Source organism: Thunnus maccoyii, chromosome 22 (genome assembly GCF_910596095.1).
Source record: "Thunnus maccoyii chromosome 22, fThuMac1.1, whole genome shotgun sequence".
NCBI classification, from domain to species: domain Eukaryota; kingdom Metazoa; phylum Chordata; class Actinopteri; order Scombriformes; family Scombridae; genus Thunnus; species Thunnus maccoyii.
The window spans coordinates 7,120,012-7,147,060 of NC_056554.1; the positions used below are offsets into that span (position 1 = coordinate 7,120,012).

The following is a 27,049-nucleotide window of genomic DNA, read 5'->3' on the forward strand; positions in this document are numbered from 1 at the left end:
TTAGGATATGCTTCCCCAGGACTATTTATAGCTCAGGGAAAACCTAGTTAATTTAAACAAACCTTTTTAATTTTGTATGAATTAGTGAGATTTAGCTAACATGTATTAATGAATAAGGAGCCCCCACAGATGCATAAAATAAGACAAAACCAGCCTGAGAAACCAGAGGAATGACAGGGTTGAAAATACGGCAGGGACAATCAGGTGGAACCAAGTCAAATAGCATTTCCTATAGACAGACTTCATGTCTCAGCATGTTATTTAACAGATTGATTTTGCAATAGAGGAACACTATGTTTTCATTATTTTACTGCTGCCTGACAGAGATTTATTTTCCTCAAACTACTTTCCAAGAAGTTTTCCTCTCCACAGTATGTTACAGTTTTGGAGGGACAGCCAACCAATCAGATGGCTCACGTATTTTGGCATCCAATAGGAGAGCCGGATTTGTTTCAATTTTGGAACAGCGAAACCGCCTACTAGCCGTCACCCTTTAATCGGTTTACCGTTGTGCTCATGGAAAAAGAATGCAATATAGCTTCCAAAGACATAAAAACCCCGTAATGTATCCTTTCAGCCATTGCAGCGGACCCATAAAAGGTGATAATATATAACTCTTACCAGATATTTTTGAGTTGGGCTGTGTTTAGCTTGTGAGGCAGCCAGCCAATGTTAGCTAGCTAGCGCTAAGTGTTTTTAGCTAATCTGTGAGCTAGTTTACACGTCAAAACACATGAAGTGTGTGTGTTTAATGGTACTAAAAAGTCATGCTTCCCTATGTATCGTGGTTTTGGTGTCGTTGTTGATTTCAAAACAGTCAGCATTGCTCCAACTTCCAAATTCAAAACCACAATATGTGTGCGTCATATTTCATAGCAGACATTTTGACTCATCATGGCAGGAGATGCACAGGTGAAACTAATAATATTAATCATGACTGTACCACTTATGTGTCTCTATAAACCACAAATTGACCAGCATGTACAATATCTGGGTCCTGGCACTGACATATGCATGGAATGTAGTATTATGTGCATAATGTGTGTTTGCTTAGTTAATAATTAAATATCGACCAGGAGAAAGTTGTATATTGGGGCTCAAGTAATATATGCTTGAATGATGTGCTCTTTATGAGTATGGCTTCTTATCTACAGAGATACACTCTCCTAGTAACACATAGTAATAGTAGTCATTTGTCAGTAAATGTTTTATACAGCTATTTTCTGCTGCTGCTCCCTTACTAGGATTGAACCATGTCAAAACATGTTACTGCTGTCATTGATTAGTTTTTGTTCAGTATTGCTTGCTAATTTCCTGGGAAACCACAATGCTCCCCAATAGTGGGTCTAAATGACATTGCTACTGGATAGGATGACTTCACCAGCATGGTTTGGCTACTAGTCAACACACTTCTAAAGCTTTCCAGGAGGACTTTGCACTTGTAAATTGCGGTTTTGAATGTGACAAGATGTGAGCAATTTGGACTGTATGGCTTTGCATAAATGTATGTAATTTTAAACCTATAAATGATAAGTGGGATCTGACTTGGCAAACCGCAAGCTAACAAAAACATTTGAAAATATTTACATTAAATATCTCACAATAGCTTTACTCTGTCACAATTGTCTATTGTCTTCTTCAGCAGCAGATAGTTAATCTGCCTGAAGCGGACTGTCTCCAGCAGCCCATATTAATGTTATTGATCATTGTCAACTTTTGTGCTTCCTCCAACCTTAGATCACACTGTACTATGGGGTTTCTTAGCTTTTCTCCTTCCAGTTAAGGTTTCTTTTTTCATTAGGCCATTTCTCTGTTCTTCTCCCCAATAACCTGTCTCCTTTATTGCACACAGTCCTTAGAAACTGACAACTTGGGAAACTGAATCAAAGTTTCAATAAAGCCTGGACTGCTGTGGGCTTTGACAAGTGAGGTGGCTGGAGTGGAACAGAACAGACAGACACCGAAGGAGGACATATCACTTCCAGAAAGATAAATAGTTCATGAAGCTGTTGACTTCACCATTTTATTACTTTTGTCTAAGAATTTTCTGCCTGCCTGCAGATCTTTCAGATCACAAATTATTCATCGTGCTCTCCACAGGCCCCCAGCTGTCAATCCCAGGATTAGAAAGAAGTTGGTGGGGAAGATGGGTGTTGTAGGTTTGTCATGATCTCAGGTGCAGGCATACTTGCCAAGACCTTGATAAAACTGTAACAGCTGTGACTGGACCAAATCATCATTTAGCGCTATGTAGAAAAAGACAAAGCGACAGACAGCAGTGAAGACTCTGAAGCTGGATGAGACTGCTTCTTACTTTTTGTTCTTTGGCCTTTTGTCTCCCCAGTGTTTCAAATCTGACCCAGAAGGGTTGGCCAGGACAGTGTGCCACAACCTTTCTGACAATGACTGGAAGTCTCAGGTGGTCCAACCTAAAGGTAAATGATAATGACGGCTGCACACATTAACATGCATACTGCATGTGTGCAAACATGACACACATCTTGTAGATCAGGAAGTGATTATTTGAACTTAAATGTCACTCTCAACATTTTAAGAATATTGTTACTTTCGGAGACTTTGAGGTGTTACATGTAAATGTTATGTCTTTATTATTTTCAGTATTTAACATAATAATAATTGAATAATTAAGAGCATGTGCCATTATGATTTGATATAAAGATAATGCATGTTTAAATATAAAAGACAAAAACAAATGAATGCTCTTGATGTATTGAGAATTAATTTTATGCATACTTGTGCGCTTATGAGGTGAAATCCATATCTTTCCTACACTATTGCACAGCCTGATGCCCTGAATTTTTTCCTTTTATGTGGTTTCTAGCAAATCTTTAAAATGACAAGGCATCGCGCAATTATGTTGTATGGGTCTCCTCCAAAATGCCTAATTATGTAATTATGTGATTATCTTTGGAAGGAAGAAATTGTGTGATTTTTTTTTTTCTTTTTTCTTCAGCAGTTTGGATTTTCGTATTTTCATTTATACAATAGTAAGTCTCGGCACAATTACATAAACCCTGAAGTTCAGACTACTGTCAAAAGTAATGACTGTGCTCAAAATAACAGAAAAAGAAAGAGTAGTGAGCCTAGATTATTCTGACAATGTGAACCAGATGTAATTATGAAAATGGGTGTCCTTCTTTTATCGTATCACTGCAATGAAGGTCTCTTGAAATGTTTTTTTTGTTTTTTTCGTGCATTCAACTGTGTGTCTGTACATGTACTTACATACTGTAAACCACAGTAACTGGAGATTAAATGTAGTGAAAAGGCTTTGGTTCGACTGTGCACCAATAACCTGGTAAAGCCATCAACCTGTTAATGGAAACCTTGTCAGCAGTGAAGAATTGATGGTCAAGTTCTCCCAACCACCAACAGTGGACCTCCACAGGGTTAGAACTACAGTATCTACATTGCAGACGAACATTAAAGTGGAATACCATTCAATGCGAGACATATGTTATTCTTGTGTTCTACTATGGCCCAATGTATGTATGTGAACACGAACAACTCTCATCCAAAGCCAAAAACCATACATCCAGGAATCACCTGCTGTGTCATCCAGACTGTGTGTCTCACAAGTGCTTCATACACACCGAATGGAAGTTGGATTTTGTGAGCCACCAGATGTTTGTCTAAGCCTTTACAACCAAATGAGTGTTTTTTTTTTTGTTTTTTTATAGTGGTAATACCAGTGCTGAATTAGACATTATGCCCTAGAAAATCATTCCAGTTCTCTAAGCCAATTCCTTTCCATTTTTTCTGATTGATTCTCAGATGTACTGTGCATAACATGACTTCTGAAATTAGATGAGAAAAGTGTTCTTGTTTACTCAGTAGTATAAACTATTTTTTCTGTTGCATAGGAACAACATATGTGTTGAAACTTGACACTAATTCCTGAATTAGAGATTCATTTTGCAGCTCTTTGCAGCGGTTTCAATCAGGTGAAGGCAGGGAATCAGAAAATGCATTTGGCTAAACATTTTAGTTCATTAAAAAGAAGATACACACAGATATGTTTGGTTTTATTTAGATTTTAGATATGACAATACGCAGTACTACAGTACAAGCAGGACTGGCAAATGTACTATGTATGCCAGAAATAATAATACAGTATTGTTGCATATTTATAATATTGTCTTCAATGATGTGAGTGTGTTTTTTATTTAATTCGACAATCATAAATTGACACATTGAGGCAATGGTTTGTTTTATTAAGCAAATGTGAATAGACTGTGAACTCTATCAATAAAAGCTCCAGCGCAGTAGATAACAAGGAGTTAGAGAGTAAGACATCACATTTCAATTTCAACTGCAAAAGCCAAATAAAGTTTTATATAATAGCTTTCAAATTAAGAAAATGTTCATGATATACCCTACGTTGGACATAGTGATCTTTCCTTTCTCCTGCTGTGACAGAGATACTTTTCCTGTCCTGGGTCTTTGTCATGTTAATGTGCTTTGTTAAAAAAAGCTTTAAGACACCTGATTAAGTGTATATATGCCCAAAAGTCAGGTTTCTGTGGGAAAAGTTTATCTTTGATAACAAGGTTTCTTTTAAGACCTTAATCTGATGAGGGAAACTAGGTTTTTCTGTTTACATGCATTTCAGAAGTCCAGTGACAGTTAAAAACCAGGACAAATCAGACTACCGAGGTCCATGTAAATTCAGTCACTGCCATATGGCAACAAGGATATAAAACCCAATTAACACTTTTTTTTTATCCTTTTAATTGCTTCCCTGTTGTTGACAACAGGAGCAAGAAGTTCTTAAAAGAGGGTGAAAAAAATGAATATGTTGACAATCTACATTTCCATGACAACTGATCAAACTCCATCTACTGCTGATGATCTTGCGATATGATGGTGGGATTGTTTTTGTCAACTGTTGTTTTCAAGATCAACCTTTACTCAACTGTTTCCCTTTTGCTTTCCTCTAATCTCATCTCTTTTTATTTACCTACTATTTTTCTCTTTGCTGTCTAAATCATTTTAAATTATGTTTGTAAGTCGTTAATCATTTTCTGTTTTTTCCTTTGACTCAGGCAACAACTGTGCAAACTCATTTGAATACAGTGAAAAAACAGAATAATGGCAGATTTGGAGAATATGGAGACCAGGCCGACATTGTTGGTGTGTGCTCAGTGAACCTGCACAGTCACTGTCCTCTCATCAATTGAATTAATAGAATTAATTACCACTCTCTTCCTGGGAACACACTGCTGGCATTTACATGTGGTGACCCATACTCTGTTCTCTGCAGTGTTTATATATGCGTTAGTGTGTGTACGTGTACACGCACCTTCCCCTTGAAAATAACAGCTGCTGAGCGTGGGCAGTGATCTCACACACACACACACACACATACACACCTCCAGTCACACTCTGGCACGTGCACATTTAGCCGTACCTGCCTATTAGCATTATCCGACAAGACAGCTCTCTGTATAATCTGCATAGTGATATCATTCGGTGATATTGGAGGTAGCTCAGGCACCACCTGCTTGCGTGTTAAAATTGCTGGTGAGGAATGGGGCCAGGTGGGTGGGGAAGCTTCATGGAGTTAGAACACAGCCTTCTCCAATTATGATATACATCGTTATAATTGGGGGATACATGTCATTAGTTGTAATTGCACCAACTTTTCCTGCCATTTCTCTGGGGGTGTGCACAGTTGCACGGTGACACTATCACACCGAATAACCACTCTTGTCCTTGGACTCTCCGTCCAGCAGAGGTTGTTAGTTCTGTGGATCATTCCCGGTGTAACCAAGGACTTGTGGATGAAGGACAGAGAGAGAAAGCTGTATAATTCCACCAACACACCTCCATCGCAACCGTGGCATCGGGTGGAGTCCTCCGTTCCCTCACAGGTGCACCACACATTCTCCCCCTTAGCCAAATGTAGCTGCAGTGGAGCTCTGCACCAGATAACGACTGAACCCCAGTGAGACATGTGTTATGGAGCCCTTAATGAAAGAGTTGTGCCCCATTGAGCCCTATAATGAATGTTCTGACATTGAAAATCCTGGGGGGGCTGCTTAATTCCTATGAGTGGGTTCAAGCAGCTAACGCATTTTTGATGGAGAAAATAGTGGCTGAATGAGGTGATGGATAAGACTGTGTTTAGCTGTGTCTTTTTAATTGGCCATGTTTAGTTAGTTTGGTATGCGTGTACCTGCATGTCCCCGTCAGAGAGGTGTTGGAAAGCCTTTGTTCAGGCTCTTTATGCAGCCTTGTCCAGCTTTTCTGATACCTGTTTAGCTTTCATCCTGACTAATGGAAATGTCAAAAACACTGTAGAAATGCTGGACTGCCCATTCTCCTCAGAAGCCAGAAGATGTGAATCAGAGATTGCTGCCAAGCCTTGTCAAAGATATACACACCCCTACACACAGGCGCAGTGCTATGCAGTATTATAACTGATAAGAGCTTTTGTAGATTTTGGTAATGATGTCCCTGAATACCAAGTGAGCTGCATCTAAAGAGACCCACAGGAATTAATAAAAATGTCTCCTATTTCATGGCCGCAATAGTTTCCTGCTTTCGAGAGATCACAAAAGAGAATCACTGAATGCCACAATTTAATTATGTATTTCAGGATGTCTTGCTGTGTATGCGGCTTTGTAAATTTTGCATCCCCATTATGGTCCAGCTCTTTGTCTTTCCCCTGTCTCCCTTTTCTTCTTCACTCTTCCATTCCTCTTGTGCTTTTTTTCTTCCTCTCAACTCTCATTTCCATCTCTTTCCTTTTTCTCCCGTCCAACGTCTCATTTCTCCATTTTTTCCTCTGCCCTTTCTGTCTTGTCTTTCTTGTCTTTTCACTCCCCTCCCTTTTATCCCTGTGTTCTCTTTCATAGCTCATCCTCTCCTCGCCATCACTCTGATTCATTTCTCCTCTGCTTCACTCTTTTACATGGGCAGGTGGCAGAGCAGCTGGCCTACTACGTCCATGTGTCAGAGACGGTAATCACAGAGGAGACGTTTGATGCGGCCGTGCAGTTTAGCACAGTGTGGGGCGAACCCACCCAGAATGGAGCAAGATAACCCGTTTGCATGCCCCCTTGTTTGTCCTCAGCCCTACAGGGAAAAGAGCATCAAGGACAACTACACTAGCAACATGTACCGGTACCTCGCCAGCCTCACAGGTGGGTACCTGGAGGACAGACAGTTTACTGTCAAATGACACCACACAAGGTAGTAGTTCTAAAAAAACTTTATGACTCCGGTAAAGAGTATGTTTAGGGGGGGTCCCCTCTACACACCAGGAAATAGCGACAGACATTGATATCCTCTGTTAACATTTGCTCCAGTCCTCCAGAAGCTTGGCTTTGTCCTGGTATCTGGCCCGCTGGTCTGCAGCAGTGTTCTGATGTCGGCGCTGCTGGCCTGCTGCTGGTTGCTACTGTCTGCTGCAGCTGTCTGGATTCCAGGATTTTTTTTTTTTTTTTGAGAAATTGTATTTGATCTTAGGCAACACAAACAGACTTAACCAGACAAGATATTCAGAGAACTGATTAGGGTTTACAAGACAGAACGTGTTTGAAAATTGAATTTCAAAAATTTAATGTAGGGCTTTATTTTACTCCTCCTTATGTGGTTCTATTTTGAGCATGCACCTATGATGTACAGTAGTTGTCTTTCAGTCCTTTGGAAGATCTTATGTCTTAACCACAACCTTCCTGAACAGCAGCACTTTCAATCAATTTGACTAAAGCTTCCTAAAAACGATCCTGTCATAGGCGCAAAACATTTCCTCTTGAAAACTGAGTGTGCATCACAATAAAGGTTATAGTGCTCTCCTCTTTGACAAAATGTCAGTTTGACAGCCGACAATTGATCCGCTTCACGTGGAACGACAAGCGCCTCTACAATTTAGGCTTGTTCTTTCATGTTACAGCCAAAGAGACGCTCTCTGTTGTTCACAAAGCCAGAAAGGTAAACGCTGATGGACTAGTTGAATTGAGACACACACGGGGGTAATCATACAGTATACTGGTGCGTTGTGATGGTTCAATTCTCATGCTAATTTTCTCAATCAGTGTACAAAACGCCACTGCTTTTCAAAGAAGCAACACGCACTCCTGCACAGGCACACGAATGCACCCACACTGGTAGTAAACAGAAACCGCACACCCGCAATTACAACCTTCTCTACCTGACGCAGCCCCATGTTTCCCGGATAATCAGAAAAAAGATTGGATAATCCTGACAGAAATCCTTTTCATTACCTCAGCCCCCTGCAAATTCTCATTTTGCAATATCATTTTCAGTCAATATGCCAACAATCAAAGGCATTTCAAGGATTTAAAATTCCTAGACTCTCAAATCTGGCCCGTGGGGTAAACATTTTTTCTTTCTTTTTTTTACAAACTTTATTCTAAACTTTCCAGATTCAATAACAATGAGGTCACGATGATTTGCCCACTGTCACTGCAGACGGGGCGTTAACACCATGAATATGTATGTAAATGGAGAACACCGGTAATATTATAGCTCCTCCTGGGTATACAGATTTCACTCCCATGTCAGACGGAGTGGTAGCAATCATGCAAAGCACTTATTTGGCTAGGAGCAAGGCTGTACCTCAATCACTTTTTTTTTTTTTTTTCATCTATTCACTTCAGCCTTATAAAGGTCAACTGACCCTAGAGAGCATGCACATAGACACCCACATTAAAAAATGCCCATATACAGCACAAACAGGTGTGGGAAGAAAACAATACCCACTGAAACTCTCACACATAGGTTTCTGTGCGCTTCAGCTGTTTTATTTACCCTATGTGCTCTGACTCGGCTCATTATTTTTGTTTTCCTTCATAGTTTCCTGTCCTTATCCTCTTTAGCTCTTCTGTTTAAAGGCTAATGGAGGGCTTCATGTTGCTGCCATTGGGTATGAAAGTGTGTTTTGATGATGCCCAGATATCTTCCTTATGCTGATTCAAACTGTTCTCTCAGTGAGAACAGGAAGCTGTGCTCTCATCAATACCCTGGCCTTTAAAGTCCCTCATTATTCATTATGACCTTGCAAGCTTGTTCCCTTCTGTTTTCATTCATGTACCCGTTGTTCATTTATGACTAATAGTTTATTCATATTACTGTATTATGTTATTTTTCAACCTGTGTACCTCCCTTTCAAATCAGAAGTGGTACACACTGCATATGTGGTTAGCTTTGAGTAGAAGAAGGTTTTCTTGGCTTTCTCTCGTCCATGCCGGTGAAATTGCACACACAATTTTTTTTTTTTTTACCGCTGAGGGTTGCAGATTGAATTCCATTTGATCTCAGTGCAAAGAGTGAGTTGCATATTTCATTCCATCTATCTTAACAGTTGTTTTCCTTGTCCTTTGTAGACATAGAAAACCTAAAAGAGTGCCACTCTCTGTGCTCTCCACTCTTTAATGCATGTTCCTATCCTTGCACTTTGTAGGCATAAAAACCTCAGAGAGCTGGGCTCTCTTGAGGTGATATACAGTATACGACTTTACTGCATCTGCTGTATTTTGAAAATAACACTAACCTTTTTTCTGCATGATCTGCATTATCTCACACCAGAGTGTAATCCAGTGAATGTGTTGTGTGATTTGTAATGTTTTATATAAGGTTATTTTTGAACAGACGATCCGTGTAAGAAGGCGGGCAACATAGTGCTGTACATTCCAAAGGAAGGCCTACAGCGCAGCCCTGAGGAGGCCAGCAAGGACAAGAAGCCAGTACAGAGACTGGAGAGTAGGCCTAAGGGGCTGTGTGTGTGTGTGTATGTGGGGGGGGGGAGTGGTGCCTTTGTCTCTACATTCGTCTCTCTGGGGATTCTGTCTAAAAGGTCACACAGACTTTATCTTTTGATCTGTGATTCTCTGTTCAAAACGCCATTGAAGCTCCAGCATCTGCTTCCTGACTTGGACTCTTTAGAGTTTTTATTTAATGAGGCACTGGGCTTGCCACCTCTCACCTTCATCTATCCGCAGTCTTCATCTTTTTTTTTTTTTTTTTTGTCTTCTGCTCTCTGTAGCTCAATCATCTCTCCCCTTCTATTTCTCACCACGCTTTTCCAATCCATGCTTTTTATTATTATTATTATTATTAATATTATTATTATTATTATTGTTATTATTTTATCCTTTGTTCTGTTTCCCACATCATTCCAACCTTTTTCTTAGCTACCTTTGTCCCTCCCTGTCCTCCTTACACTGGTTTGTCTTCCTTCTCCTCCATCACCTCAGATCAAGGAGCTACTGAACGGCCAAGAAATGTTGAGGATGAGGGACACCTCTGTCCTCCTGCAAGAGATAGTCTTCTGGAGGACCTGCTGTGCCAGTCACATCAGCCAGCAGCTGCAAAAGCCACAGGTCAAGCAGATCAAAAGCATCACACAACTCTCCAGGTACAGCAAGTCTGCACATCCATGAACAGCAGGTAAACACAATTAGTCTCAAGAGAAAACTATTTAGTTTATCAATATACATCTTGATGTTTCCTTGTGAATGTAATAGTAGCTGCCATCAAAATGTCTTGTATAAAATGTAGCCTGCAGAAACATGCATATATTCTGCTGTCGTACTTTATAAAACAAAGTGATGTATTTAAGACGGTGCCTCGACATTTGTGTAAAAATGCATCTCCCGTTATTCCTGGTGTAGGAAAATTTATGCCTTGTGTGATTTAATGTGTTTTCAAACTTATTGTTGTAAGTTATTCTTTGCTGTGGTCTGAATCAGCTGATGAGTTGGTAAACTTGATGCATTTTTCCCCTTGGTTTGGTTTCTTTTCACACAGAAAGAAATTCAAGCAAGCAAGCAAAACGCATCATTAAAAGCCACCTGAGAACGTTCACTCCGGTCATCGATCAGATGTGTCTGGAGTGGGACTGAAAACAAACACAGGAAGAGGTAAGGCAGTGTACTTTGTTGCCAGTGCAGGGCGGGTCAGACCTTGATTCATTCTCCAGCCAGCTCTCAGCATCTGTTGATTTTGCTCATCCTCTCCCTAGTATACAAAGCACACATGGTTACAGGAGCCGTTTAGCTCGAACTTGCAGAATCGGCTTTATAGTTGGGTCAGATCACATTCCAATCACAAACAAACAGATTTCATTTGTGACTTGAAAGAGAGCACTTCCTCTAAAGGGTCCTGTGTGGTTGTTTTGGTCCACACCCGAGTACGATTGCTGTGTTTCGATCTGCTCAAATGAATCATACCAAGGGGGAAAACAAACCAGAGATGTGATTCAGCGAAACAATACATGTATGAAAATGTCTTAGTCAAACAGTTTTCAATTTAACAGTGGTGACTGTTTTCTCAGGTAAGTTAGCTATTGAATCTCCTCATTGAGCTGTGTGGCTTGCAGCATCATGCAGTGTGACACAGCACATAGCTTAGGCCAGCACGGCATATTTGCTGGTATAAAGCCACCATACACGCAGAGTATGATGAATTACAGGCAAACAGAGAATATTGAGGCTTTATTCACTGTGCTTTACAGCTCAGAGTTGGCTTAGCCAGCTAAACAATCAATTTAACACTGTAGGGCCAACTCTGCCCAACAGCACCTGCTTGGATGTGAAATTTAGGCACTCCATGACTGATGAAACTGGCCATTTCTCAAAGTACACACAGTTCCCTTTCTGTATACAAGAGAATGAAGCCAGTGTTTTGAGTATATTGAATGTATTTAGAAGGGACATGGTAAAGGATGTGGAGCAAAGTCACAGTATATGTACACACAGAGACCAAAGCAGGCTGCAGGGAAGAGGCACACTACACTCTATAAATGTTTCTCCTTTGTATGAAGTGTGGAGCAATGGTTGACGTTTGCCATTTATCACTTAAGATATAAGTGCAAAATATCTGTAGATTACAGTCCTCAACTGTCCATAAGAGTATACAAAAAGGGAGATGTTAGCGTTGTATAGAGTTACGCAGCAGTGTCTACTTTTACTTTCTAATGGGTAAATGTCACTTTGTGTACTCAGCCTTGAATGCTTGTTATGCCCAAGATTGCCTTCTGCAGGCACAGTCAAATCCTACCTGTCCATTTCTAACAGCTTTGTTAGAGAAAATGAATAGATGTGCTTCTACAAGGTCCTTTACACAAGCAATCATGTATTCCACAGATAAGACAGTGGAGCAACATTAACAGATAACCTTTCGCTGTCAGAATTTCCTTTCACTAGTTGATCAGCTCTCCAGTTGGATTTGGGTTTTTTTTTTTGTCTTGTTCTGATAAGCCATCATCATCACTGAAGCCCACACCCACTCATCCAGGGTGCTCACACATCAGAGCTACAATACCCTGAAATGCATTGAATAAAAGGCCCCATCACTGTTTTCATTACCCCAACTCTTTTCATTTCATATGACAGTTCTAAAGACCAAGGGAAAAATGTTTAACCTCAAATAATTATGTTCTGAACCCTCATTGTTACAATCATTTGCTGCCCTGTTGCATGACTTTTCTTTTTCTTTTAGTCTTTTATGTGTCCCTCCATTTCAACATCTTCCTTGTCTTCTTCTTCTCTGCCCTGCCCCCCCCTCTCTCTCTTATTCCTTTGATAATACATCAAGGCACACTGGCTCAAACAAAACATTTGGTGTAATTATTTTCGGAGTGTGGATGTGGTTGCAGCGATCTGACAGCCTAAGCACTTAGGGTGATGCTTCTGTCAGTGGCTGAAGTACCTTCAAACCTAGTGTATCACTAAGGGTGCACCTTTAACCCACACCAAGGACAGTGAACACACCATTTCCAGTTCTACCACCGTGGACTTTGTAACCATTGGGGTAAGGTGGGTCATGTAGGAGAACTCCATAAATCACGTTAGAATGTTTTCCTCAGTTTGAGAGAACAGTGGATGTGTTGAGCAGCGTGATGGCTGTGTAGCCTATATCAGCCTCCTCAGACGTCAGCATCTCACATCTGGTTACATCTACATGGTCTGGCTTAATGTTTTCATACTTTCCAGTACTTTTAAGCGATTTCAGAAAAGGCTTTTCTGTGCCTTCTGTGTACTTTCACTCACTTATTTATTATTTCTCATACCATAGGTAGAGGAGGTAGGGGAAAGCTGCTTTACTGCTGTTTAGGTGCCTTGCTGAAACTGCTGACTCGGCCAGCAAGCTTCACTGCTGACCACTGACCCGGATCTACAAATGTAAGTATATTTGGGTTTGTGTGCGAAAAAAAACAGGAAAAAAAAACTCAGTCTCCCCTCCCCCTAAAAAAAAAAAAAAAATCAGATACTAAACATAACTGTAAATATGCAACTGTGTCTTGGTGTGCATGTGTGTATATTTTTTTTACCTGTCAACCTGCTCCTTCTGCACTGGTGCATGTTGTCATTGGCCATAGAGGAGCTCGGAAATCTGCGGCTCACTGTGCTTTATGCAGCTCAGATGGCCTCGGCCTCTCCTGCAGCACCGCTCGGTTTATGTTTTCCATCTCCTCTCATGGTTGGGAGGCTTTCTTCCCCCTCCAGTTGTATGAAATAATAGAGAAGTAAAATGTCTTGTTTATTTTCTGCAGAAAAAAGGATTCCATCAGGCAGTAAGGCCCTCTCCTTCTTTTCTGGAGCAGAACCAGATCACTGATGTGGTTTCCATTTGTGTCTGATGTTTTTTGGCTAATACTTTCTAATCAGAGTCCATTTGTGTCATAGCAGCATGTGTGGTTGTCTTTTTATGCGCTGTGTGATGTGTAATGCATGCACTCAATGTGTCCTGTTGTGTGTTCTCTGTGTGAGTGTGTTTATACATCTGTGACTGTGTGAGTCTGCATTGTATTCCAAGTTTGTGTGTGTGTGTGTTTGTGTGTGTGTGTGTGTGTGACTTGCCACTGCCCCCTCTTTCCCCTGCAGGGCCTCAACCATTTTCTTCATTTGTTGCAGCTTTGTGTTTCTTTTCTTTTTTCCATCCTCTTCTCTTTTTGCACTGGGGAACACAATGTCTGGTTTAATATCATTTTCCAATCACTGAAGGCTGCAGGGCAAGGACTTTTGACTGGGCTGTTTTGTTCCAGCTAATACCAAAGAGAGGGGAGAGAAAATAATAACCCTAGTGGTTGATAATAGCTGCAGTGATCATTCTGCAGTCATTTGCCTCTGGTGCTCTCTGTAGCTGCAGCTGATGTTGTCTTTGTTTTGTTACTCCTCGCTACACGGAGCTACACCACTATTACAAGCTGTCCGACACCCTTCGTCTCCTCCATGTCCATCTGAGATATATTCAACACCATCTGGTTGTTTTTACAGAGGGAAAACCAAAGAAGGGAGACATGTGTAGTTAGAGGAGAGAGGAGAACAAAAAGTCCAGTGGATGTACTTTTAAAGTCAAGACTGGTCTGTTGTAATGCACATCTTTTTGAAGAGGTCCAGATTCTGAGGAAACTGATTATACAAGAGCTTAGGGGAAAATCTCTGGAGAGTTAAGACTCAGGGACATATGTTGTCTTCATCTTCACCCTCCTCCCTCTCCTACCCATCCTTTTTTTTTTTTTCTGAGAGAGGGAGGGAGTCAGACTGAGAAAGAAAGGAGGGAGGGAGGGAGGGAGGGAGGAAAAAATCATTATTAACTCATAAGCTGGTTAATGCTGTAGCACTCTCAACCTTCAGCTCAAATGAGAATTTCCGTCATTTACATATCAATTTAATTTCCTGTGTTTCCCTCTCCTCTCTCCCCCTCCTTCATTAACAGCAGCATTTGCTTGCCACTGCAATCAGGCTGTACAACACATTTTCCTGGGTGGTGAGAGTACTCGCACGCACTCATCCCGCGCGCGCGCGCACCCAATTAATACACACGCAAACACAGAAAAAACACACAGGAACGCAGAAAAAACAGTTATGTTTTGACATAAGCAAAGAGATTCACACACCTCCATACACTCCGTATCATCCTCTCACATGCACACACACACAGATACGCGAGTACACACACACACACTAAAACATAGAGGCAGTGTGTCGGGAGCCCGGGCAGGCAGACAGAGCAGCTCCGTGGCCCGCTGTAGCTCTGTCAGGATTAAACCAGTGATCAGAGAAATGAAAGGGAAGCTGTCATTCCACATAGGCCTCTATACACATCATCCTCTATAATTACACCCTCTCCTTCCTTCGCCTCGCTTCCTCCTCTCTTATAACCTCCTACCTGTGTGTGTGTGTGTGTATGTGTGTGTGTGTGTGCGTGTGACAGACGGCATGCTTGACTGACACCCAGCACATCAAATAGGGGCTTTTATGAAATGTGCGCCCGCTTGAATTACACTCACTTGAAGCCTTACCCTTTTCCCTCTATTGTATAAAGCCACACCTGTATGTGTGTGTCAGAGATCTGTGTATTAAGGCGATATGCATACATGAATTCGCACACATGTGAGCACGTCAACGCGCATTCACGAGCACGTGATCGTCCTCCGTTGAATCGATACAGATGTGCCTAGCCCCGCTCGGCCCACATCTGGCAGTTAGACTGAACCTGCAGGGGATGTATGCAGCTAACTACTTCAATCTGGGGCTCTAAGCTTATGAATGTGATCAAATATTCAGTTCAAGCAAAGTGTTACACGACAAGGCCTCAAGTGTAAAGTAAGTTTAAGGTCTGTCAATTTAAGTCAATGCCATATGTGACCTTTGGTGTGAAAGTCAAGAGGTACCAGATCCAAGCTGTCATAGAATGATCCCTTTCATTTTTTATGACTATTTTTATGGAATTTCCATTTACACTGGAATTATAGAGAATACACAGGAGGTAAAGGCTGGATGTGATGTGTGACACATAGGGTTAGTGTTAGTTACATGACTCGAGCGGCTGAGGAGTGAAATCATTTTATTATCGGATGATACAGTTACAGACTTCTTTTAATTTCAGTTTGATGTTCTCCATTTCACTTTTCTATTTTCTAGATTTCTGTGTTTCAGTACGTTTTCTTTATTTTGGAAATTGTTGTGTATTTCTTAATTAACAGAATATTGATAATATTTGTTGTTACAGGTGATGCCTCTCTGGAGTGGTAGCACTTTTTTTTTTTTTTTTTTACATCAGTGCTAATGGACAATAAGCTTTGATCAATATTATGTTTATTTTTGGTTCATGCCAATTTGTGAAAATTCTTCACTGACCTCTTTGTACTGTAGTATCAGCATGGAATGATGGAAACAATTAAATTGTAACAGCTGTGGTGCATTGCAGCCAATTTAATTTGGGTTTTTTTGAATTATTTATTTTCATTTTGGTTTGCCTCTTGTGTGGTTTATGTGTTAGTTTTAGTCATTTTAGCCATCTTTAAGAACATGAGACATAGAAGAAGGTTGAGAAGGTCAAGTCTTTTAGTGGACCTTCCTGGACCCAGACCTGGAATTTACACTGAGTCCACTTTAGCCAGTCTAATAGTTCAGTCTCTTCAGCTGAGCTTTATAAAAACAGAAACATGTGCTCTGGAGCGAGTAATGAATAAGTTAATACCTTGGTTTTCTTGCTGTTTGTCCCCTTTTTGTAGCTAATGACTTTGTACTGTAAGACCACTTTGTATCCTGGGTTTTGTATAACAGTGACTTGTTATTATAGCTCAGCACTTGAGCGTGTAATAAATGTAAATCTCAGTGTCTGTAACTTGGTCCCCCGAAGCTCATTATTTGTGACAAGTGTGCGAGACAGTGTTTGTTTTCTGCTGTGTTGCAGATGAGTAATGAGATCATTCGCCTGTGCTTCCAAAGCATCTCTCTGGACAGGCTCTTCGAGGGCTACGTGATTTTCAGCAAGCAAAACCTCAGCAACTGTATTCAGTGCTGCCTGGCCTGGAAGGAAATTTACCTGCACGCCTCGCAGATTGACCACAAGTAAGAAAAATCTCACTCATATACGGACTCAACACTCTGAAGCCTGCAAAATGTTACATTATATTATACACATTCAAAGCCATATAAAGCATTGCAGTGATAAGTGTAGTAAGGATGTGCTCATTATCATTAATAAATTTCATTTTCACACAACTGTAAAATTATATGATATTTGGTTGGGGTGGGAAGTAAGCCAAAAATAAACCCTGTAAAATCAATGGTAAATGAATGGGACAGTGCTGCAGTGTGGATTTATGTTCTTATCCTCTACTACAGTACATTAAGCTTGAAATACACTAGAAGACTTTTAAAATCCTAATCAACTATGAACATGAATGGCTGGCCTTTGCAAATTACACTACAGAATCCCATTCTACTCTTCAGTTCTTCGTCCCTATTCAGTTCAAATCCAACTGTTTTTTTTTTTTTTTGACATAAACGTGACAACTAAGACTGGTCTGACCCTGAGCTTACAACTAAAGCTACACATCAGCAGTATGGAAATGCTACAAAAGCAATTGTCGACCCAGTTCATTCAGATTTATTTAAAAGTAGAGCGCTTTACAGGCTTGTAAATGTCAGAAATGCCACAAAAATGGTCTTTTTAATGCACAACAATAGTTTCCAATAAGCTTCACAATGGCTATATGTTAGAATTACACAGGAGTAAATTGGTCACGTCTCGGATGTTAACAATGTACAGTAGTGAAAGTAAAAGGCAACTGCTTATTTGTGATTTCAGTGGCCTTACAATAGATGCAGAAAAGAAAAAAAAATTTTGAGGTGGTGAAGTCGCTCATGAGACACACTTCCTAAAACGCTTCAGAAACCGTTTACAAAACAGTGTGGAGGGGATTTGGCCCTGAGCCTCATTTGGGAGGAAGAAGATTTGAATCTACAGTCAGTTAATGTGTGCTGACTGGGGTTATAATTAGGCTTAAACAGTTTAGTGTGTTCCCAGCTGCAATGCATTTTCAGTTGATCGTGTTAGGCTTTACATGCATGTCTAGTCCACAAGGCCAGTCCACTCTTAGATCAGTTCAGACAAGGTAAATACCACATGCAAGAACCTTTCTTATGCTGTTGATGTATTATTTCAATACTTTCATTAGCTGTGTTTATTCTTAAATAATTAGATTTAGCTGTTTTGTGTGTGTGTGTGTGTGTGTGTGTGTGTGTGTGTGTGTGTGTGTGTGTGTGTTTGTTCTCTGAAAGTTTGGAAGCAATCAGATCATCCATGTGATCAGTTTATCATCAGTACATAAGGTGCCACAGGGATTAAATTTGTGTGCTAGATTAGCCAGCTTCATTCTCTAGAACTAATTTTAATTTAATTTACTACATGAGAGCAAGTCATGTTTTTCCTCATTGTAAGAACAGAATACTTTTCCTGCCTGCAGAAAATACAGGACAAAGTGTTAAGTGCTGGTTAAGAGGAGGAACCCAATTTGCAGCAATTACTACTCATTACAATAGGAAAAACAGCTGGAGGTTACCACTATGACAGGTTAAACAATATATTGTTTTTGGAAAGAGTAGAGACCTACGTGGTGTCAGTCAAGATACCATTTTGAGGTCTTAAATCTGTATCTTGGATTTGAGTCTCTATTGTACAGTTTTAAAGGAATTCTACAGCCTTACAACTCCACTGACTGACTCATCACCAGTTTTAAATACATAAGCATTAATGATTACTCGTATTTTGTTGTTAGATTCCTAAATACATCGCCTCAGTGGAAAATGTGAAAAGCAGATATCATGGCACTACCTCTGCCATCGATGCTACTGATAGTAATGACACTTTCTTATCACTAAATGATAGCATAATAAAGTGGTTGTCTATAATGACAAAAGATGAGAGAGACTGCTTACTTCAGAGTGCCACCGAATGCACCGCAGTGACAGCAGATCACTGCAAATATCTGCTTTTCCTGTCAGCTAGTTACCTTGCTGTCTTTGCATGAATTTACATTGTCTCAAGATACTCTACTGTAGTAGGTAAGTACTGTGGAAGTGCACAAACTAAACCAAAATCCAGCAATTCAGATATTCCCAACAAAAGACAGATACAAGTATAATGCAGAACAAACTTAGCACCTTTTACGAGGTCAGTGGGAGGGGAGGAGCAAGAAACTTGAAGTGATTTGTTTCCTTCAGTTGTCAGTTAATCAGTGGGTCAGTTGTTTACTGAACTGCAGATTTTCACTTCATTACTATGATTGCCCTAAGAGAGTCTGAAGGGCTCCCTGTGATTTCATTGGCTGGCACGCACACATTCCAGGCTCTCCAATACCCCTTCGGGCCCCTTGCTGTCTGCACGGGCAATCGACCTCGTCCAACCAATTAAAGACAGCGCTTAGTTCCTGATCGATGGCTGAGGTTGGGGTGGGGCAGGATGAGGACAGCAGGGGAGGAGAGAAGCTATTCAGGAAGATCCACTCCGTGACCCAATGAGTTTTTATTTGGTCTCCCTACCTAAAGCTCCCCACCCTGTGATCACATTTAACGTGCCAAATGCATCAATTGCTCTCCCTAGTGGAATTTGTTTTAAATGAGAAAAATCAATCATTTCTGTATCACTTTGCTGGAGACCCATTGTTTGATAAAGCTGTTGCACAGTTTGGATTTATTCCACATTCTGCTGTTGCCAATTCACACACTGTAATGCTTTTGTGATGTTTGTAAAGACACAAGTCAGACATAGTAAATTATAAAGTATTGCATGTTGACTCTGACGAAAACTCACAAAGTGTCTAACCCACAAAATCATTGAACACATAGACATATATATGTGTGTGTGTGTGTGTGGGCAGGTGTGTCTTCAACACCAGTCATGTACTCAGTTAGTAGGTTTAACAAAAGATAGCCTGTAATGATAAGTGATTACACCCTGCAATTTGAATGAAAGTAAAATCCGATCCTCAGGATCAAGACCGGGGACAATAAATCCAAGCATTTTGATTAATAGGTGACAACCAGCTATAAATCCAGACATAGCTCCTGAAATAACAGCAAAAGTGACACTGTGCTCCATTAATACAGACCTCACACAGTATTGTGACTGAATGACCCATGAAGCCACAGATGATATAAAACCAGCAGTCACCTTGCTAATGCTGAGATTAACAAGTGTCTGCCTACATCCTATCTATACTGTCCTGCAGCAGATCCACACTGACTCCTCTCTCTATGGAAATTATATAAAATACTATTGAACACAATACCAAATATTATAGGAAACAAGCATGTTAGATTTTCTTAATGCTGTTATTATTCAGCTGTGAAACATATTTCAATTGTTTCACTTATTTTAGTGCAGGTTTAAAGTGTGGGCTACAAGTTGCGTAATGAAGGAAAGTAGCCAAAATAGAATTAAATTAAACACTGGATTATAGATCATGGTCAGGACAGTCATAAGTGAGTGTCACACAGCACCTCAGTACTCACTGATAATGTGAGTGGCACAGACCAGAAGTTGAGTGATGTTTAACATAAAATAATAAAATGTTACAGTGAAAAGATGTCTGGCCTAGGGCAGCAGAATGTTGAGAAACAGCCCTGCTGTCTTTGGTTCATAGTTTATATGTGGGAATGCCGGCTAGATACTGTATGTAATGAAATGTAAGAAATGTATATTAAGTATGAAAGCAAAAAAATAGTCACAACTTGTAAACATTCTGAATCAAAACGATTTCCTTTGGCATCGTTTTTTTAATTTTTTTTTTATTTATAGAATTTCCAAGAGACCTTGAACTCAAAAAGGCTCGCGGATAAAGATAGCCACCTTTTGAAAAATAAATGAATAACATTCCCTGCTATCTCCAGTCAGTCCTTTCCTTCATCAGCGGCTGGTGAAGGAGGGAGGGTGTTAAGTAAAGAGACGCTGATCTGTTTTTCTCCCCTTCAGATATCACACCAGTGAGCTTGTGACCCACGCAGCCAATATCACAGTCAGTCCACACACCGGGTTCAGTCACAGGGCAGGGAGAGAAAGCAGAAGGGAGGGAGGATGAAATGAGGAAGAAGGGAGAAGTCAACAAGGGTAAAAACGTGTGACTGTCGTGTGTCCTGGTGGCTCCGAGAAATAGGACTCTGAGCGGATAGCCGTGTGCATACAGCGCAGTGTGTTTTAGCCTATTCCCCAACTTATTTGTCTGTCTCCTTTTATATAATGTAGTAAATACATACAAAAGAAATAATTATTGATTTATTTATTTATTTTTTGCCGAGTCAGAAAGGAGTAATAAAATTAAGAGACAGGTGAAGCGGAATAGATTTGGATAGGCAATACGAGATGGCATCTAAGGAATGCTGCATGAATAAGCAAAAGAAGACTTTTACATCAGAATACGCCTCACTAACTCTCGCGCTGGTGAACCCATACATATTTTCTAGCTGTGAAAAGCACGATCCGAGGAAATTGGTGAAGTGCTGTGAGATGCAGTGTCAACACAACAATACTGACAGCTTGGAAACCCATTTATTAGTCCCCCAAGGATTCCACCATCTCTGAATTTGTCACAGAATTAGGTATCAGGCAGGGAAAACGCTGCCTTTTCTGTGGCAAATGGAATAAACTGCAAAACAGTCATGAATCGAAAGTCTACTGGCAAATTGTCACCAACACCACAGCGGCCAGACTGTAGCGTTTGTGTCCTTCTCACCTCCCTGCTCCTAAAGCGCAGCGCAGACTCAATCACACATCATTTTTCACATGTTTCTGCGGCGATAAATTGGTTACTCCCACGCAGTATTAAGTGCAATAAAGTGATTCTAGGAGTCATTAACACTGCAGAACAGGCTGTAATTGCGGTTAAGTAAATCTTTCTGATCTGTGATTGCCCATTTCTTAACAACTGACATTTGAACTCACTTTATTCAGTTTTCTTAAGGCCACAAAGCAGTTAAGAAATCCCACTGTGTAATCATAGATACAATACTAAGTAACTTTATGAAAAATAGGCACTAATGTTCACATTTTTGTAATCTCTTGGAACCATTAGGACTATCAAGAAATGTGGCATATCAGGAGCCATGTCGATGATTTCTACTCCAGCCAGATTCCTCGTCGTGCAGCCTGTCAGAGCTACAGAGACAACAGCTTTCGGCCTCATCACACAACACCTTGCTCTCATAAGGTAATAAACCAGGTGTTGAGCCCTCCATCTGCTCAAACTATTTCTTCCGTTCATTTCCTCACTCTGCCTCTCTTCTGTCTCTCCTTTCTTTTGTTTTCTTTATCCTCCTCCTCCTCCTCTCCTGTCCCTCTCTCTTCTCGTCTCCCTCACCTTCCTCCTCGCGCCCCCCCCCCACCCCGTCTCTCACTCAGCAGCCAATTTAACGAGTCAAGGAGACACAGGAGCACAAAACGCATTCACTGATCAATCAAAGTTGAGACTTCATCATGAAAACAACTATGAATCACAGTTAGCTTCTCTGCTCTCTTGACACCTTTTTCCGTTACTGTAAGCACACATGTTTAAATTAGGCTATACGTACGTGTGTGCGGCCACACGCTGAACAGTTTATTTAGTTTATATAACCCTCAGGGGTGTTATTTGATATGATTTGTTTCTGTATATGTGTGTATGGTCATGTGTGTGTAAGACACTAGATCTATCTTGTATGTGAATGTAAGTGTTGTACGAGCGTGGCGTGGTGACACATGATAAATGCCGCAGTGTGCCCTCCCTCCTCTCCTGTCCTCCTGGTGGCCTCTCTGTTGCTTTCTCTTCCTCTCTCCGCCGTTCTCTCCATCACTGTCTCCCTCATTTTCAACCTTTTTCATCACCCTCTTTCCCTCCTTTTATTTTTCTTTCAGACCACCTCCAAGCTCTGGCTATTCACTGTGTGTCTTTGCATCCATGCAAAGACACACACACACATGCAAATACAGTCACGCACACACACACACACACACACACACACCTTTCTGTCTTTATTTAATCATTGGCTCTATTACAGGGGATATTTTCCCAGACAATGCCTCATAAGGCAGTGAGCCAGGCAGGCAGAATGAGAGGGGGAGATCTCTCTATCCCTCATCACATGGAAGCCACGGCACTGGCACTCCCACTGACTGAGATGAATGAATTTAATATATCTCCCTTTTGAAGCACAGATGACCTCCTGATACGGCTCTCTGTCTCTGTATCGCAGGAGGCCTTTATTTTTTGGCTCCGGCCGTGAAATCCGGGAATGCACAGGAAGACATCTGAAGGGATTCTGACAGAAACTAATTTGTTTTGTTTTTGACTCGTGTATATCTTTGTCTATATAGAAGCGGCCACATTATCCCAGCAACACTTTTATGATCATGAGATAGTGCTTTTCATGGGAGTTTATGTTTGAGTGCAACTGTAGCTGTTTTATAAGCAACAGGCATGCCTATGGCACATATTGTATTAAAGTCAGTTTAATAGCTGCTATAGCTTATGATGTGGTAATGTTAAATGATAATAAGATAGAGAGGGATGATCTGTTTCTTTATGTAAAGGAATATTTGTCCTCTGATTGTTCTAATCCCTGAAGTGGATATTATTATTTAACCCTCTGGTAAGGGTCGAGCATCAACCAGCTGGTGTGAAGTCTCAAGAAGTGGTTAAAAAAAAACATTTATTGTATCTGTAATCCTGCACATTTGCCTTATCAGCCTCACTCTAAGATCAGTCTGTTTCCTTTGCTAAATTGCATAGTGTCTGTCTTTTAGGCTAGAGTCTGTGTATGCATACTGTGTGTGTATGTGTGTGTCAGTCTATTCTGATGATGTGCTTCCATCCTAAAGTAAGCCACAGTGACCCCTCTCTTATTTCCATCCTTATTGGATCTAGTGCTCTCCTGAGACAGCAGAGACGTCGGTGCCTCCGGTCATTTTTCTGTCCCTTATAACCGACTGTCCCAGAGTGCTATGTAAGTCCCACTTAATTAGGCTCCAAATTGGATGGATTTACGCTTATCCAGACGTCAAAATGTCTTTTATTGGGTATTTATCCCATGAGGTTAGGGCCATACTGATCAAATTACCCTGAATCAGACCTGCATAGCTAACTACTCTGTTTAGCACTGTATGTTCTTTATGCATGGGTACATTTACAGTGTACACACATACTACACATAAATACTGAAACCCCAATCCTACTGTATATCCATCAGTCATTTGCTAGTAACGAAAACATGTTTTTTTGGTTTTTAAACAAGCCTAAGAGTCTTAAAACCCCAGTAGAGACCCCTAGAGGCAACACTTCATTTTTCATCCACCAAGTCCAAACTGGCTCAAAGTTAAAAAAAAAAAAAAAAACCAAAACAAAAAACTGAACAGCTGTGTATTGCCATACTTGGAGCTGTGTGTGCTGGCCAGCAGAGTTTAAGATGATAACTAATCAGTTACTTTAACAGAATAAGCAATCACAACAGGTGCTTTCGGGCAAAAAACAGTTTAATTGGGAGACTACAGAGTGTAGTAAAAAATGTGTTGTGATTTTAAGCTCTTAAACACATAATGATGTATAAATGTAGCTGGCAGAATAAGGTGGATTAACAGTCTCTAAACTGTTGTCTTTTACAACATTTATTTTGCATTTGATGGTTCAAATGTTAATAAAAGTCATAAGGTTAACCATTTCTTCTCCTGCTGTGATGAAAACTCATGCATGACAACGTTAACATTTTTCACAAGCATTATCTGTCATTTAAATTATAATCAACCCGGTAAATGAATGATTCATCATAATGTTTTAATGGCATAATTTAAGAGTCTAGAACTCCTCCGGTGAACGAGTCTATTAAGTTAAAGAGGCCACAGTTTAAAAGCAGGCATCATCCTGTGTCCCCTGAGCATAAGAGTTGCAGAAGCAATGAAAAACACGGCCTTTGCATACTCACAGCACCTGCATGTCTTTGTATGTGAGCAGAATTGGGCATTTGTAAGTGTGTGTGTGTGTGTGTGTGTGAGTGAGTGAGTCTGTTTTACCCCCACACAGGGCACCAGGGTACTGTTAATTTCCGCCCGAGCAGGGGAACGGCCACTAAAAGTATCGTTGAAGTGATGAATGTGCTGCTCGGCACCGGCATCAGTGTTTAATCTGAGTCATTGGAGAAATAGCACCACATCAACTTCAAACGACTTCCTTTCATCTGCAGTTAGAGACAGAAAGTCACAGATGTGGACCCTCTCCCCTTCCCCTTGTTTCATTTCTCCTGCATATTTTCTTAATACCACATGTATTCTCTAGTGTAAAATAAACGCGAGACCCCATCTCTCATGTCTCAGCCCTTAAATGTACGTGCAGCACTCCTGTGTGTGTGCATGTGTGCATACATATTTAAGGAATGGGAATGGGAGGGGATAGTATTATCAAATGGCTTTATTTGTTGGCTAATAGAGGGTTTTAGTAGAAATCCTAGTATTAAGTTAATCTACAGTGAATCATACAGCCACATAATTTCCACATTAAAATGACTGCAGTAATTAAGATTTATTACTAGAATCATCCGCTAGGGGGCCTCGTGGCAAAAATGTGCCCCACTGACTCCTGATTCCTCCCACACAGTGTCTGTACCCTCCCTCCTCCAGATACCCATAGAGTACTGTGAACACATCAGACCACACATAGCACCTTAATTACATTTTGCCTAAAGACACAGAAACAAACCAGTCTTCTTATGCTATAATACAGCATGGCCCCAGATTAGTGTCAGTTTGTGGTTATTTCATTAAAAACAAATGTATCGAGGAGTATACGCCACGTGTTGCGGGTGCAGAGTTTGATTTACATGTAGCTATTTATTTGATTTTCTTTTTGCCTCTGTGCTGGTCTTTTTTTTTCTAATTTAGACTTGGTTTTATTTATTTAGATGTGTTGTTTTTAAAGTTTTTTTTTTGCATACAGAGGTCAAACAGAGAACCATCCAGCAAGAATCGCTTATTTTAATTATAGCAATGGACTAACATAACAAGGAAAAAATAAAAACAAGGGTTAAATGTGGAGACAAAAAAAAGAGCGTGTAGAACAACAAGACAGAGACCAGAGCAGCAGCCAGAGGACCTCGGCGACTCCCCACCATGATGATGGAAATGATGACAACAATAATAATGAGGAATGTGACTATGACAGAACGATCTGACCACGGTAGTCTCAATGGAGGATGACAATGAAGGAAGGCCTACACCACAGATAAGGTGCGAAGGGGAGAAGTAGTGACACGACTGCAGCGGGGTGAGACCAGGGAAGAGAGGTGAAACTGTGATGAGGATGTATGAACAGAATACAGTGTGTCAGGAAGTCGGTGGTTAATGGCTAATGGGAACCGGTGACCTGCCAAAGGAAAGTTATGTTAAGGAATATGTAAAAAGGTTCCTGACCATGCACTTTTTTCAGAGCAGTTGGCATGTGTTTTAATGACTCTCCTTTCCCTCAATGGTGTTTTGGACCAGTCCAACTTGCCACAGAGGAGCAACTCTGCAGTTCATTTAAGCTATGTGATGGGAGGTAGCCGGATGCTCATCTTGGACTTTGATCACAAGTGACAGGTAAAGAGACGAGTCTGTCCATGCTAATCTGTCTGACTCTGTATTTTAACCAGTGTTAAATACTATTCATTTATTAGTAGGGCTACACTTTATTTAAAAAGTGTTTTTTTTTTTTATTAATTGCTAATGGTTTTATTGTTGCTGTTACTTCAAAAGAACCTCCACACCCTTTTATTATGACATGCACAAATCAACCGGAGTAATACAGGTCTTTAAGCTGTATTTGGACCAAGGCCCTTATGATTTCAGTCGATGTAGTGCTTTTGTTGTGGATGTTCCCAAATAAATTAACAATTGATCAAATCATCACAAGCAAATTTGCAGAGTGAATTGGCCCAGGGGCAGTCTCCTTTACCTGCATGGTAATCCAGCCTTGCAAGTAAATTCTCTATACATTATGTGTCTTATGGATGTACTGAATGTCAATGTTTCTGTACAGACTTCTTGATACAAAACGTTATGGACACTGAGCCATCATGTGTTTCAGGAGTTGCTGTGTTCTGCATAGTAACACAACAGAGAGAAAAATGCCTGCTTTCCTTGAATGCCATGTTCTTTTCTTGTAGTAGCTGCTCTCAAGCCATAAAGTCACTGAAATAAAGAATTCAAGTTCAAACTGGTGCTTAAGTCCCCGCAGTTTGAATTGAACATAAAAATATATATAAATCCC

General features: G+C 40.5%; 1 protein-coding gene across 31 annotated transcripts in view; it reads left to right on the plus strand.

Annotated features, from left to right (window-relative positions):
* The first annotated feature begins 472 nt into the window (after positions 1-472).
* The window catches only part of LOC121888825, a 149,165-nt gene continuing 122,588 nt past the window's right edge, over positions 473-27,049 (plus strand). For 10 of the 31 annotated variants that reach the window (XR_006093316.1, XR_006093317.1, XR_006093318.1 and 7 more), the window contains exons 1-4: positions 13,070-13,172; positions 16,693-16,850; positions 20,758-20,892; positions 21,854-21,988. Coding sequence is in view for 12 of the 31 variants with exons in the window: in XM_042400344.1 (XP_042256278.1) it covers positions 2,298-2,435; positions 5,754-5,894; positions 6,946-6,987; positions 7,100-7,169; positions 9,640-9,750; positions 10,245-10,437; positions 10,798-10,834 (732 nt within the window). In the remaining 19 variants the exon portion in view is untranslated. Of the gene's footprint in view, positions 2,436-5,066; positions 5,155-5,753; positions 5,895-6,945; positions 7,170-7,334; positions 9,751-10,244; positions 10,438-10,797; positions 10,911-13,065; positions 13,173-16,692; positions 16,851-20,757; positions 20,893-21,853; positions 21,989-22,179; positions 22,793-22,814; positions 24,466-26,283; positions 26,374-27,049 lie in introns of those variants that run through there. The other 21 variants (XR_006093311.1, XR_006093308.1, XR_006093309.1 and 18 more) reach the window with 21 other exon arrangements.